At 52.0% G+C, this 14,761-nt stretch overlaps 1 protein-coding gene across 1 annotated transcript in view; it reads right to left on the bottom strand.

Annotated features, from left to right (window-relative positions):
* Positions 1 to 5,724: 5,724 nt before the first annotated feature.
* COLQ (collagen like tail subunit of asymmetric acetylcholinesterase) overlaps positions 5,725 to 14,761 on the bottom strand; it is an 81,187-nt gene continuing 72,150 nt past the window's right edge. Inside the window, exons 16-17 of the mRNA XM_075548956.1 lie at positions 13,747 to 13,849; positions 5,725 to 7,357 (exon numbers count right to left, since the gene is read on the bottom strand). Of these exons, the coding sequence (XP_075405071.1) occupies positions 7,288 to 7,357; positions 13,747 to 13,849 (173 nt within the window). The 3' untranslated portion in view covers positions 5,725 to 7,287. The remainder of the gene's footprint in view (positions 7,358 to 13,746; positions 13,850 to 14,761) is intronic.

The following is a 14,761-nucleotide window of genomic DNA, read 5'->3' as shown; positions in this document are numbered from 1 at the left end:
TAAAAGACTCCCTTGTCCAGAGCTGGATTAACTACTAAGCTGACTTCCTTGTGGTGTGATGTCTACAAACGAGGCACAAGACGGGATTCTGAAGGTGACTCCAGCAAGATGCACGGCAGGCTTAATGGGATCTGAGAACCTGCTAGGGTTGGGCCGTGTCCTTAGAAAATGCCCTGACGCTACCTTCTTGCTGTTGTCATCAGTGGAGTGCCTACTCAGGGCCCGCCTGTGTGCAGAACAGTGCACACCGGAGGGCCTTCAAGACCTTGACGGGTCACCAGACCTGTCTTCCAAGATGCCTCTGGGTGTGACAAGTGCCAACCTAATGGCCAATAGGCCAGTGTCTGATGCCATCCCCTCAGCTCACCCAGCTCCACCCACCTGGGAGGCCATGTGCGTACACCCCGTCCGCCCGTGGTAGTCCCGATGGACCTGATATCACTCTCCCATGCTTCCGTCACAGCCCCGACAGCATGTGCTCTCGGTAAGCGGAGGTGCCCGCGTGACGGACATAATGGAAGTGCTTCTCAGCAACTGCTGAGATCCCATCGACCCCGAGTCGGGGATAGACTCATGGCAGACTGCACAGTTCCCTTGGAAAGGGGGGTTCCAGGGGCCATGAGGAATTGGCCCTATCGATGTGATCAATCCACATCTCCCTCACAGCTAAGGATGCCTTAGAAGGCATCTCCAGGCTCTGACTAGTTAAAGAAGTCCCAGGAGGAGGTGTGCATAGTACCTGCAGGGGCTACCAAAGTCATGCTGGCTGCTCTGGGTTTGGCCCAAAGGAGCGAACCAAAGCTGTGGCATTGGCCGTGCCTCTGGGCGCACAGTGGCCCCTCGGGCCCGGTTGGGAGGTTTTCCAGCACTGCAGTCTTCACAGAAGCCGGCTGCCACATCTTCCTCCCAGGGAGTAGCCAACCTTTTGGTTCCCGGCCGAGTGCTGGCCCTCTACACCCCCAGCACCCCAGGCCTCTTGAACAACTGGTTTGATTGCCAGTGACCAGTTCTTAGCCGAAGCAAAAAGTCACACAACTGCCCCAAACCTTAGTGAATTAAAAGAACAACCATTTTATTTGATCTTACAGGGCCTGTCTCAGGCATCTGGGCAGAGCTTGGGTGGCCACTGCTGTTCCTTGTGTGAGAGCATTCACGGTCATTACTCGGCTGGGAGGTGGGCTGGACTTCAGGGCCCATGCTGTCTTCACACATGGGTGAGCGCTTGTCACCCAGGTACCTCCCAGTACCTCCAGCACGGCAGCGGCAGCGTGGGGTAGCTGGCCTTGCTTGTTGGCCGGTCCCCCTAGAACAAGTTCTGAGAGCTGGTGGCCTATGACCTAGCTGGGCAAGGCAAATAGCATCATAGCCCCTAGGGCAGTTCTCCAGCTTCCTCACGCTGCAACCCTTTCACACGTTCCTCACGTGGGGGTGACCCCAACCGTAACATTATTTTCATTGCTACTTCATCACTCACTCCACTACTGTGATGAATTATCATGTAAATATATAATAGGCAGGATGTATTTTCATTGTTACACATTGAACATAAATGAAAGCATGATGAATCACAAAAACAGTCAGTATAGTGAAATATTTCTAATGACAAATGTCTTGAAGCATGGTGCAGCATGGGTAACAGTCTTCACGCCGGGTACTTGTAGGCAGACGTATCTGCTTATGAGTGGTTTTCCGGTGGTCTTAGGCGAGCCCTGTGAAAGGGTCGTTTGACCCCCAAAGGAGTCGCGACCCACAGGTTGAGAAGTGCTGCCTTAGTTTCTGTAGCTCACAACAGTCAACAGCCCACTTAGACTTAGAGGGGCCGTAGTCCCTTAACCTCTTTAGTAGAAGAGTATTAAAAAGCCATCCACCTTTTCTCCGTGGACCCCCTGTTAACGGTTCTCCGATGAGACATTTCCCCAGACTAGCAATGTGAGTCACCCTGTGGATAGTGGTTACGTGTTGGGCTGCTAACCACAAGGTCAGCAGTTCAAAACCACTAGCCACTCCTCAGGAGAAAGACGGGGCTTTCTACTCCAGCAAAGAGTTATAGTCTCGGAAACTCACAGGGACCGTTCTACTGGCCCTATAGGCTCGCTGAGTCGGCATCAACTTGACGGCAGTGAGTTAAACAACTCTCAGGCCTTCCCAGACCCTCCTGAGTCAAACCTGGAGTGAGCCCAGGCATCCTTTTGACAAGCCTTTCAGGGGCGTCAGGACCGCTGCCGCAGGGCACAGGGTCTCCCTCGGAGGGCCTCAGTGAGGATCCCTGCCCACCATGTCTTCAACATCTCATCCCCGGCATGCATTGGAGTGTGGTACTGTTTGTAGTTAGAATACCAGAGACCCAACTATATCAGGGCTGTGGGGAAGCAAGCGGGTCTTCACATTGTCTTTGAAGAAATCGAGGGGCCAAAATAACCCCAGGTGAAGTTCTGTTGAGATTGTAGAATCCCCCCGTTCTCCTATGTGGCCCCAGGTCATTTCTGTAGAGGGCGCAGTTGGTGGGCATAGGAAACAACCCCTTCTGAGCCATTCCCGTTCCCAGCTGTCCTGGAGAGCAGAGTAGACCTGCCCCCCTGGGGTTCCCAGGCTGCTGTCCTTAGGGAAGCAGACTGACACCTTGCTCAGCTTCCCAGGACAAGCTGGGCAGTGAACCATCTTGCTCCTTCAAAGGAAGCAGCCAGTTGCTTTTCAGTTTCCTTTTGGTCTCTGCCCCGCCCCCCCCCCCCCGCCTCATTTAATAAAGTGGTTTCTTATAGACCAGTCCTCAACCTTCCTCATGCTGCAACCCTTTAATACAGTTCCTCATGTGGTGGTGACCGCCGTCCCCCTCCCCCCCGCCAACCATAAGTTATTTTCGTTGCGACTTCATCACTGTCATTTTGCTACTGTTATGAATCGGGTGACCCCTGTGAAAACATCTTTCGGCCCCCCAAAGGGTCGCCCACAGGTTGAGAACCGCTGTTCTAGCATCTGCTTCTAAAAGGCAATAATAGGATTGGGGGCTGACAAGAACTGAGGGTGAGCCTCAGAGGAAGCCGATGGTGGTTGACTCTCTCTCTCTCTCTCTCTCTCTCTCTCTCTCTCTCTCTCTCTCTCTCTCTCTCTCTCTCTTTTTCTCATGAGTACAAGGAGGTGGGCCGTCTTTAGCCAGCACCGTTGGGAAACTCGCAGCTCCCTCCCAGAATAGTTCCAGATGGAGGGGGGCAGATAACCCCACACTCCGGGAGCCTCTCCACTCTTGGATGGTAACTGAGTAGCTCAAGTTGGAGGAGGATCCCCCTGGTGAGGCGATCCCTGAGGAGGCCCTGGATCTGTGATCTCATGGTGACGACACGCATGGCAGGACTGAGCTTCGTGTGCAATGGAAACTGGCTCGCTCAAAGACCGGGCTCTCAGCTCCCGTCGACAGTGACCATCCAGAAGCCCACAGAGGGCACACTCTGAGTCGGCACTGACTCGGTGGCAGTGGGAAAGGAGTCCTGGTAGCAGCGTGGGCTGTGCATTGAGTTGCAAGGTCAGTGGTTCAAGCCCACCGGTTGCTCCACAGGAAAAAGTCGAGGCTGTCTGCTCCCCAAAGCTTTAAAGTCTCGGCAGCCCACAGGGGTCAGTCTGCCCTGTCCTATAGGGTGACAGTGAATCGGAATGGACTCAGTGGCAGCGAGTGTTTGGCTGGGTCACCATGGGAGGGATGGGGCAGGGCAACTCCAGGAAGGCTGTCAGCGGCAGAGGCTGGCTCATTCATCTCAGTGAGGTCTGGAAGTTCCTCCGGAATTAACTCACATGCGCCCCACGTGCCCATCTGGGTCTGGTGTGTGCCCCATGTGTCTGTCCCCAGCGGCGCTCAGAAACCTGGTCTTCCTAGTCACGGGCGTCTTCAGAGGACTTGCTTTACTTACAAATGTGTCACTCAAATAGCTTTGCGGGTGGAGAGAAAAAGAGGCTCGGGCTCCCGTGGGTGCTTCGGGGCTGTCTGAGACACTCCCAGCAGCAGGCTGCACCCAGGAAAGAGTCTAAAGGCAGCCCAGGACTGCCGTGGGGAGAGACAGAGCTGGGCCCTGCCCTCCGAACTTTAAAGTTCTCTGCAGAGCTACCAGGCAATGGGACGGGCGGGTTCCTTTCCAGGCCCTGGCGATCACCAGGAGAAGAGGGCAACGCAGCAAGGCCGGTGGCTTTGGGGCATTTTGGGGTGCCGATCAAAGCTCTGTCTGCAGCATGCCGTAGTTTAGCAAGACCGCAAGGGCATTCTGGAGGATGAAACGGTGTGAGCATCAACCCCTTCGACAGGGTTACAGTCTCGGAAACCCATGGGGGGAGAGGGGGACAATTCTACCCTGCCCTATAGGGTCGAGATGAGTCGGCGTCGACGCAAGGGCAGTGAGTTTGGCTTGGACTTTTTGGTCTGCTTCCCTCACTCAGCAATCACACTTTCTTAAGACCTGGAAGGCCAGGCCTGGACTGGAGTTCTCAGATTCTTCAGAGTTCTGCAGCTGCCTGTGAGGGCGTGAGGACAGTGGCTCCAGCCCCTTTTCTTTTTAGCCCAGGCCCACCCCACAGAGGGCAGCGCCCTCATATGTACGTGCACAGAAACGTAGCCTGCCCATCCAGGCTCCAAGCGCAGTTCCACAGACGGCTTCCTGTGGGCAGTTTCCAGAGGACTGCGTGAGAAAAAGACCTGCGTAGACCTTGGACGCAGGCTCGGGCTGCTGGGTAAGGATCTGAGGGTCCCACCGGGCTGCTACCCACAAGGTCGGTGGCACCCCATGGGAGAAAGAGGAAGTTGTCTGCTCCCGTGACGATGTAGTCTCCAAAACCCTGTATCGGGTCTCTATGAGTCAGAAGGGATTCGGTGGCAGTTTGGTTGGTTTGGTATTGGGGTACCTGGAAGGAGCTATGTCAGGCACTGGGCGGCCAACTCAAAGGTCAGTGGTTTGGACACAGGGGCCATTCCATAAATGGGGAACGATAGAGCAGTTGTCTGTGGAGAGGCACAGCTGTGGGGACCCGATGGAGCAGTTCTGCTCGGTCCTGTAGAGTCACTAGGAGCTGGAATTGACTTGACAGCAGTGGGCTTGGTTTGGTTTGGGTTGGGGTGTCTGGTCCATGGCTTAGGAGGGCAGTGGGCAAGCTCTAAGTGGACCCATTCCCTTGGCCCCCCAGCACCTTGCCCTGTGGGGAGGGTCACAGCCAGAGGAAGGCAGGACGGTGTCCTCTAAGGTCCAAGGACAGCACGGCCTGCATAGAGAAGCCTGGAAAGCAATCAACTCCCAGGCACGGCACGCCCTGCATGGCCGAGAACCCTAGGACTTTCAAGGGCTGACTTTTCAGTGGAAGACCTCCAGGTCTTTCTTCTTAGGTGCTTCTGGGAAGATCTGGATTGCTCATCTTTCAAGCGCTCACTCTTTCTTACTGTTGTGTTTGTGTCTCCCAGGGATTCCCACGAGACTATACAAGGTCTCAGCGCCAGGCTGGGGAACAACCAGACCCGGTGGACAAGACCACATTCTGTTACCTTGGGCCAGAGCCTCCACCCCGCCAGACCTCAGCTCACTCCCTTTTCCCTAAGGAAGAGGAACTGCTTCCACATTCTAGAACCTTCCGCAGGGCCCAGGAAGCTGACTCGACTTCAGCCCCGGAGCCCCATTCAGGAGTGCTAGGACATTGGGCCTTGACCTTCAGGAAAGAGAGTGCCTCTGTGAGGAAAGGAACTGCCTTTATTATGATTATTTTTCAATTTCCCACCGGCACCCCCAGCAAGGCGGCGGTGGCTGTGCTGCTGGGACGTAGCCTCTCCCAGACGCACAGCCACGGGGTGCCTGCCTCTGAGCCACCCCTTTCGGGGAAGACACGGTCCACTAAGGACCAAATCACCAACGCAGGGGCCCGCACAGCCAGGTGTCCTGTCTGCCGAGTCCCCGAGGCCTCACAAAGCTTGGGCATATCCAACAACGGCAGATGTCCCTACATCTGGTGACAAAAGGCACATCTGTCTGCATCACAGGCACATAGGAGGCATCTTTCCAAAGCTGCACTATCCCCACTCAGGAGAGGTGGGGGTGACAGACACCTCATAAGCAGAACTGCGGCCCGGCAGCTTGGGGACAGACACACACGTGCACGTGGACAAGGCTCTGCAAGTACAAGACATAACCAGAGGCCACAGTCTCTCGGGGGAGTCAGCAGGAAGCAGAGAAGGTCCATGCCCTCATGACCAAAGAGGCTCTGCCCTTGTTGCATATTCAGTTGGGGCAAGACAGGGAAGTCGGGCATGGGTGCCAGGAGGGGTGGCGGGTGGGTCAAACCCAGACAAGGACATCCTGGGGGTGGGGGGGCTGAAACCCAGGCATGGGCGCTGGAGGAGGGCACCTTCTGCTAAGGGTCTTCTCAACAGGAAAGGGGCAGGAGGGGCTTTCACCATGGGTCCAAGGGAGGTGCCCGGCATGGTAACCCCAGGAGAAACATCCAGAACAGGAAGACCGCAGCTCTGCCGTTGTGTGTAAGGCCAGCTGTCCAGGCTGAGCCCTGGCCCTCCTCCGCAGGGGCGTGGTGGCCTGCTCAGTGCCTCTTCACAGTTGAGACTTTCGGGGGGAGCCACGTCCTCATGCGTTGAGCTGGACTGGGCTCAGGGTCCCTCCCCAGGTTTGACTGCAGCCTGGTCATGGGCCCAATCAGCCCCTTTAGCTCCTCGGCATCCATAGACCTTCTCCTACCCCTATTGGAAGTTCCAGGAATCGGCTCCACAGCCCCATGTTTCTACCTAAGAAGCTGAGTCAGCGCCATGAGCTGCACCAGGGAGAACCTGCCATTCCCCCTTGGTCTTTCTGTGGCATCAGAGGGAAATTCAGCATTTTCAGAGGGCAAAGAGGCCTCACACCAAGTCCCTGACAAGATGAGAACAAATTAAAACAGGCCTTCAAGGCCGTGTGTGTGTGTGTGTGTGTGTGTGTGTGTGTGTGTGTGTGTGTGTAACAGTGCTAAGCCAAGGCCACTGCCGGCCAGGTCAGCAGCACTCAGGAAGAGAGAGGGCTTTGTCGCTGGCTCTCTGGCTGCATGGTAGCAATGGGGGATGTTGCCAGGTTGGGCATGTCGCCAGCTTCCCAGTACTTCGGATTAAGACAAGATGCAGTGCTCCTGGGTTCATCCAACCAGACCGATTGTACAGTGCATCTTAGCAGAAAGAGTCGTCCTTGTTTCAGTTGCACGAAGGTCGGTGGAAACCGGACCGGGACAGCCGGAGGTCTGACGAGGTGAACGAGCCGCTGCTGTGCCACCTGCTCCCCGCGCCCCTCATGTGAAATAGCGGCAGGGCGTGGAGTCGATGTAGCAGTATGGGGTACACTGCAGGTCTCCGTAGGACCTGAGAAAAGGTAGAAACACCATCAGGGAGGAGCACCTGCCCGCCTCCTAGGACAACGTCGGGTTCTGAAAGCCCACCTCTGTTGACTTGTGGCCAACCTCCGACAGCGGCCACTGCTGCCACCTTACCAAACGCCAGGGAATCCAGAGGGACTATAGTCACTCTCGCGGTAAAGAGTTTGGGGGAATGACCTCTTGGCCTCTGGGGTTCTAGTTCTTAAGCACCAGCTGAGGCCTCTGGGCAGAAAAGGAACAAGCCCTACCAATAACAGCTGTCATTACAAGAGCATCCACAAGAGTTGTAACACTGTCCCACAGAACTTTCCATGAAGGCGCAGATGCTCCATCTCTGCGTTCGACATGGCGGCCATTGCCCGCACACGACCACTGGACCTTTGAAATCTGGTTAATCCTGGAGACCTAGGATTTCTATTTTACTTCGTTTGGATTCATTCCCTCCAATAACCGCACCATGAAATGAACAGTCCCACGGCTACTCCACCACGCGTCTGTCAGTTTGTGGGGATGTGGTGGCTTACGCATTGCTGGGGTGGTGGAAGCTGTATCACCGGCATTTTAAATGCCAGCTGGGTCACTCATGGAGAACAGGTTCCAGCAGAGATTCCAGCCTAAGAGGAGAAGACGAAGAAGGAACAGGCGATCTGCTTCTGAGAGATTAGCCACGGAAGCCCTGGTGGATGCCAGACTACCGTGAGACAGAGAGCTGGACGTTGAGCACTCAGACCGGACAGAAATTCCACATACAAAGCGGGGAGAGCTGTTTTCTCGAACGTAGAGCTGACCACAAGGACATGGATGGAGCACAGCTCCTCTCTGGGCCTTCATTTGCTGGTGGGGCATGGATGAAAATGAGAAGAAACAGCTGCAAGCATCCATCAATAACTGGAAGGTGTGCACCGTAGAAGTATAGATCTAGGGAAGGAAGGGTCAAAACTGAAAGGAGCGCCGGCGGGTTGAGATTCTAGGTATTAGGGAGGTGACATGATGGATATTGGCCATCTTGACTCAGAGAATCACGTGGTGGCTCTGCCAGGAAGGACAGACTCAAGAGGGACAGCATCCCAGCCACCATCCCAAAGAACACCTCAAGATCGAACCTGCAGTACAATCCTGTCTGTAATCGGAGAGGATCTGTACCTCTGTAAGGAACCCAAATCGACACACCAACCACTAAAGTTAGGGATGATGAAATTAAGGCATTCTACCAACTTTTGCAGTCTGAAATTGATCAAGCATGCGATTAAGATGCATTGATAATTATTGGTGGTTGGAATGTAAAAAGTGGAAACAAAGAGGAAGGGATGGTAGTTGGAAAATATGTCCTCTGGTGACAGAAGCAAAGCTGGAGGCTACATGACAACACTTCACCAGATCAAAGGCTTCTTCATTGAAAAGATCTTTTTTCAACAGCACAAAAGGAGACTTCTCCAGGTGGAACACACAATAATCAAGCTGACCACATCTGTGGGATGAGATGATGGAGATGCTCAATATCAGCCACCCAAACGAGGCCAGAACTTGACTGTGGAACAGACCATCAATTGCTCATGTGTGAGTTCAGATGAAGCTGAATAAAACTAAAAGAAACTCATGAAAGCCCAAATATGACCTACTCTGAGTCTATCCCACCTGATTTTGAGAATACCTCAAGAACAAATTTGACACACGGAATGCTAATGACTGAACACCTGATGAGGGTGAAGAAAGCAAATGGTCATTAAAAAGACAAGAAAGAAAGAAAGAAAGAAAGAAAGAAAGAAAGAAAGAAAGAAAGAAAGAAAGAAAGAAAGAAAGAAAACATCAAAGTGGATGCTGGAAGAGACTCTGAAGTTTGCTCTTGAACATAGACTAGCTAAAGCAAACTGAAGAAATGATGAAGTCAGAGAGCTAAATGTAGCATGTCAAAGGGCAGCTCCAGAAGACAAAGTGAAGTATTATGATGGAATGTGGAAAGACCTGGAGTTAGAAAACCAAAGAGAAAGAACATACTCAGCATGTCTCAAGCAAAGATATCCCTTTGAGGGTAAGATGTGCCTGACCCAAGCGATGGCATGTTCAATGGTCTCATATGCCTATGAAAGTTGGACAGTGATGAAGGAAGACCAGGAAGAATCGATGTATTTGAATTGTGTTGGTGAAAAATATTGACAGTACTGTGGACTACCAGAACCAACAAATCTACCTTTGATGGAGAAACGTGTTGTTGTTATTGTAGTTGTTCTGACCCATAGTTCTGACCCTGTGCACAACAGAAGGAAACTCGGCATGGTCCTGCGCCATCTTTACAATGGTTCCTATGGCCGAGCTCATGGCTGCAGCCACTGTGTCCATCCATCTCCTTGAGGACCTTCCTCTTTCCACTGCTCCTCCACTTCACCAAGCATAATATCCTTCGCCAGGGACTGGCCTAACATCTAAGACGAAGTTTTGCTATCCTTGCCTCTAAGGAGCTCTCTGGCCTCACTTCTTCGCAGACAGATTGGTGTGTCCTTTTAACAGTCCATGGCCCTTTCAATCTTCTTCTCCAGCACCACCATTCAAACGCATCGATTCTTCTTCAGTCTTCCTTATTCAATGTCCACCTTTCACATGCATATGAGGCAATGGAAAATACCATGGCTTGGGTGAGTCCTTAAAATAGCATCCTTGCTTTCCAACACTCTAAAGAGGTCTTGTGCAGCAGATTTACCTGAAGCAGCATGTCTTTTGATCTCTTGACTGCTTCTTCTATGACTCTTCATTGCAGATCCAAGCAAGACAAAATCCTTAGCAACGTCAATCTTTTTTCCATTTATCATGTTACCTATTGGTTCAGTTGTGAGGATTTATATTGAGTTGTAATCCAGACTGAAGGTTACAATCCTTGATCATCATCAGCAAGTGCTTCAAGTCCTCCTCTCTTTCAGTAAGCAAGGTTGTGGCATCTGCATATCACAGGTTGTTAATAAGTCTTCCTCCAGTCCTGATGCCGCCCTCTGCTTCATATAAGCCAGCTTCTCGGATGGTTTTCCCAGCATGCAGATGGAACAAGTATGGTGAGAGGATGCACCCTTGATGCACCCATTTCCTGATTTTAAACCATGCAGTATTTTCTTGTTTTGTTCACACAACCACCTGTTGAACGATAACAGTTTCCTCATGAGCACAATCAAGTGTCCCGGAATTCCCATTCTTCTTAAGATTTCCATAGTTTATTCCATAGTCAGTCAACTGCCTTGGCACAGTCAATAAAACACAAGTAAACATCTTTCTGGTATTCTCTGCTTGAGCCAATATCCATCTGACATCAGCAAACACATCCCTTGCTCAACATCCTCTTCTGAGTTCAACCTAACTTCTATTCCTTGTCAATGTATTACTGCAACCATTTTTTGAATGATCTTTAGCAAAATTTTACTTGCATGTGACACTAATGATATTGTTCTATAGTTTGAGCATGCTGTTGGGTCACCTTTCTTTGGAATGGGCACAAATACAGATCTCTTGCAGTCAGTTGGCCAAGTAGCTATCTTCCAAATTTCCTGGCATTGCTTCATCAGCTTGCTGAATCCTTTCGATTGGTATTCCATCACTTCCTGGAGCCTTGCTTTTGGCTAATCCATTCAGCGCAGCTTGAATTTCTTCCTTCAGTGCCATTAGATCTTGCTCATATGCTGCCTCCTGAACCTGGACTCTCGACTCGTTCTTTTTGGTGCAGTGACTGCATATTCTTTCCATCTTCTCTTAAGGCTTCCCGCATCATTCAGTATTTTGCCCGTGGAATCTTTCAAGATTGCAACTCAAGGTTTGAACAAGAGTTTTTGAGTCCTTTCTGTTCCAGATATGCTATCATGCTATTCCCCTTTGGTTTTCTAATTCTAGGTCTTTGCATGCTTCCTTATCATATTTAGTTTTGTCTTCTTGAGCTGCCCTTTGACATTTCCTAATCAACTCTTTGCCTTCATCCTTTCTTCCGTTTGTTTTAGCTTCTCTACAATTAGGAGCAAGTTTCAGAATCTCTTCTGGCATCCACTTTTATCTTTTCTTTCTTCCTTTCTTGTCTTTTTAATGACTTTTTGCTTATTCACAAAGGATGTTCTTGATGTCATCCCATAGCTCATCAAGTCCTCTGTCGTCATTAGCGTTCACCATGTCAAACTTGTTCTTCAGATGTTCTCCAAGTTCAGTTGGGATAGACTCAAGGTCGTCTTTTGGTTCTTGTGGACTTGTTTTAATTTTCTTCAGTTTTATCCTGAACTTACATATGAGCAATTGATGGTCTGTGTCCACGGTCAGGCCCCGGTCTGGCTTTAGCTGCTGATATTGAGCTTCTCCATCGTGCCTTCCCACAGATTCAGTCCATTTGATTTCTGTGTGTTCTAGCTGGGGAATCCGCGTGCATCGTCCATGTGGAGAGACGTAGTCTCTTGTATGTCGGATGTGTTGTCAGGAGAGACCAGTCCTTGGGAAAGGATGCCGTGTTTGCTCAGGTAGAGGGTCAGTGAAAAAGAGGAAGGTGGTCAAGGAGATGCATTAACAAGGCAGCAACCATGGGCTCAACCCAAACAGCAGAACCAGGTGGTGCTCTGCTGTGCACAGAGTTGCTCTGACTCTAAACCAACCTGCCGGCACTTTACAACAGCCAGCATGGCTATTGGTTATCACTGGACCACGGCTCTGGGTTAAGCATTAAACCCACACTCAAAGGCATATCCCTCTGAGGCTTCTCTCTATCGGGTGGGTAACCACGTGAGCCAGGAGTCAGGTCCGACTCAGCCCTGCACTCCACATCTGATTAACTCCGCAGAACCACAAGTCAGCTTGGTCCTTCTGCCTAATAGGATCCTTCCCTGCTTCATGTGAGGGGCAATGGACAAGTCAGGTGCTAGTTGCGGGGTGGGGAGTGGGGGGTGGGAGTGGTCCTGACCAAGCCCAGAGGGACTTGGAGAGTGTAGGGGCGCCAACAGGTTTATAGTCCCACCAGCCTGGTTAGGATCCATTGACACGCTTGGAGGGGCGGGTGGGCTTGAGGAGACCCCCTTGGAAGGAGGTGGGCAGTAGCGAGACAGGCATAGTGTCCCAGCCTACAAGAGGATAAGTGACCGAAGCAGCAGTTGACATAATTGGATTCTCAAGGGACTTAGGAGACCAGAGGCAACAGCAGATCCACTCTGGACACGGAGTGGGGAGGAGAGGGCAGCCTCCTTCCAGAAATCAGGAAGTGGGGGCAGTGCCACTATGCCCTTTGGAAGAAGCCCAGGTGGCCACATTTATTTGGGCCTGGAATCAGCACCTCATGGGGACCAGTCGCTCTTCACTGTCCTGGGAGCTGTGTCAGGATGGAAACCAGGGCACTAGACTACTCATCCTGACCCCTGGGAGCCCTCCGCCGAAGGTGCTCGGGGAGAACTGAAGGGACTTTTGTGGGAGGTACCAAGTTCTTGGGGTTCCTGGAGGGCCATGGGCCTGAAAAATTAGATACGAATGCTGGGGTGGTCTCATGTGTGCCTGATGGGTGGGTGGGTGTTTTCTGGAGACTTCTGGCCACACAGGCTTTCAGCTTCTTGGCAATGCCCCGTTGTGCCTGCCCCCACGAGGCTCCCCTCCCCGGCCAACAGCCCACGGCCCACAAGACTCATGGGTCATTCAGAGTAACCCCTGGGACCAGGCTGCCCATCCAGGGTAAACAGTTGCCCCTCCCTCTGCCCCAGGCAGAACTGCCCCAGCCCTGTAGTACCAGCCCCTTGGGACATGTGATGATCATGTACATACTGTCTTCTTTCTCCACTGAGCAGGAAAGTGAGCAGGCTCGACACATGGAATTCAGGACAGATAAGCCCCTCAGGAACAGTAGTGGGAGTAGAAATATCATGAGGGGAGGGGTAGGGAGATAGCTTGGGAGGGAAGGGGGATAAAGAGGGAACCCATTACAAGATTGGATATAGAGCCCCCCAAGGGGACAAATAACCAAAGTGTAGGTGAAGGGAGACAACAGACAGTTTAAGATACAAAATAATAACAATAATATATAATTGATCAAGGATTCACAAGGTGGGAGGAAGGAAAAAGAGGAGGTGATACCAAGGACTCAAGTAGAAAATATTTTGGAAATGATGATGGCAACATATGTACAAACGTGCTTGATCTAATTGATGTCTGGAATGTTCTAAGAGCTGTGGGAGCCCCCAGCAACATAATAGTTTTTTTTAAAAAAAGGAAGAAAGAAAAGTGAGCAGGGACCATGTCTTGGTCATCACCACACCCCAGCAGCATGAGACACCTTCCCCTTTGTGAAGGACAAGGGGGAGGCAGGAGTGAGAGAGTCAGCCGGGAGCAGAGGGTCAGGGGGGGCTCTGGTCACAGCAACAGGGCGTGGGGTGGGGGTCCTACCCAGGGAGATAGGTCTCGCAGGTCAGGTGGCCAAAGTCAGAGCCGTCACAGTCCTCCACGCCCGCCTGCCGGTGGCCGTCTCCACAGTAGGCCCGGTGACAGCCTGAGAGGACACAGGGAAGTGCAGCTGAGAATGGGGACAAGGCATCAGGTGTGCCTCAGCCTGCAAGGACTTGGTGACCAGAGGGGCCCCACGGGAAGAGTGCCATCCACAAAGCTCAGCCAGACTCCCGACTGCAGCGGCCTGCAGACCCCAGACCCTGCACTGATAGGCAGTGGAAGGGGAAGGAGACTCCATGCCTTCCTGCCATGCCAGACGCCGAGGGGCAGGAGCTAGGTCTCTCTTAGCCCCGATGCCCCCTCCACACCCAGTGAGGGAAAGGTCCAGAGGGTGCTGGGTGCTGGCTGCGATTTCTGTCTGGAAAACTAGAGCTTCCAGACTGAGTTACCCAGCTGGCTGGCCCCAGCCTGTTTCAGGGAGAGCAGGGATACTCAGCAGGGGGTGTGGCAGTTACATAATCTGGTGTCAATGTGAGAGGATTAAGAGTGAAGGGGTGGGGTCTAGGCTAGCCTGTCAATCAGGTCGCAGCTTGATGACCTCATTTGGAGGCACTAAGGAAATAAAGAGCTCTCTGGAGGCAGGACACACACTCACTCTCCCTGTGAGACATTCTTGTTGACAAGCCACATGGAGCCACATTGAGAGAGCCAGAGGCCTGGAGCTGGAGGAGCCAAGTGGAGACCCACGCCAGATCTGAGAGGCTTCCACCACCACTGGATCCACAAGGCTTCCCCTTTACACTGGCCTGTGATCTTCCTGCATTTGGCATCATTGCATGTATTTCGTGAGTCTGAAGAGGACTTTATAGATTGGTATTGGACATATGGGCTAATATCAGACTTATGGACTTGATCTGGACTGTTGGACTTGATCTGGATGTTTTCTTAATATACAGTGACTCTTCATATACAGCTCTTTCTTATACACACATATAAGTGTCTCTGGATTTGTTTC

Source organism: Tenrec ecaudatus, chromosome 4 (genome assembly GCF_050624435.1).
Source record: "Tenrec ecaudatus isolate mTenEca1 chromosome 4, mTenEca1.hap1, whole genome shotgun sequence".
Taxonomy (NCBI): domain Eukaryota; kingdom Metazoa; phylum Chordata; class Mammalia; order Afrosoricida; family Tenrecidae; genus Tenrec; species Tenrec ecaudatus.
This window is presented reverse-complemented; position numbering and strand designations above follow the sequence as displayed.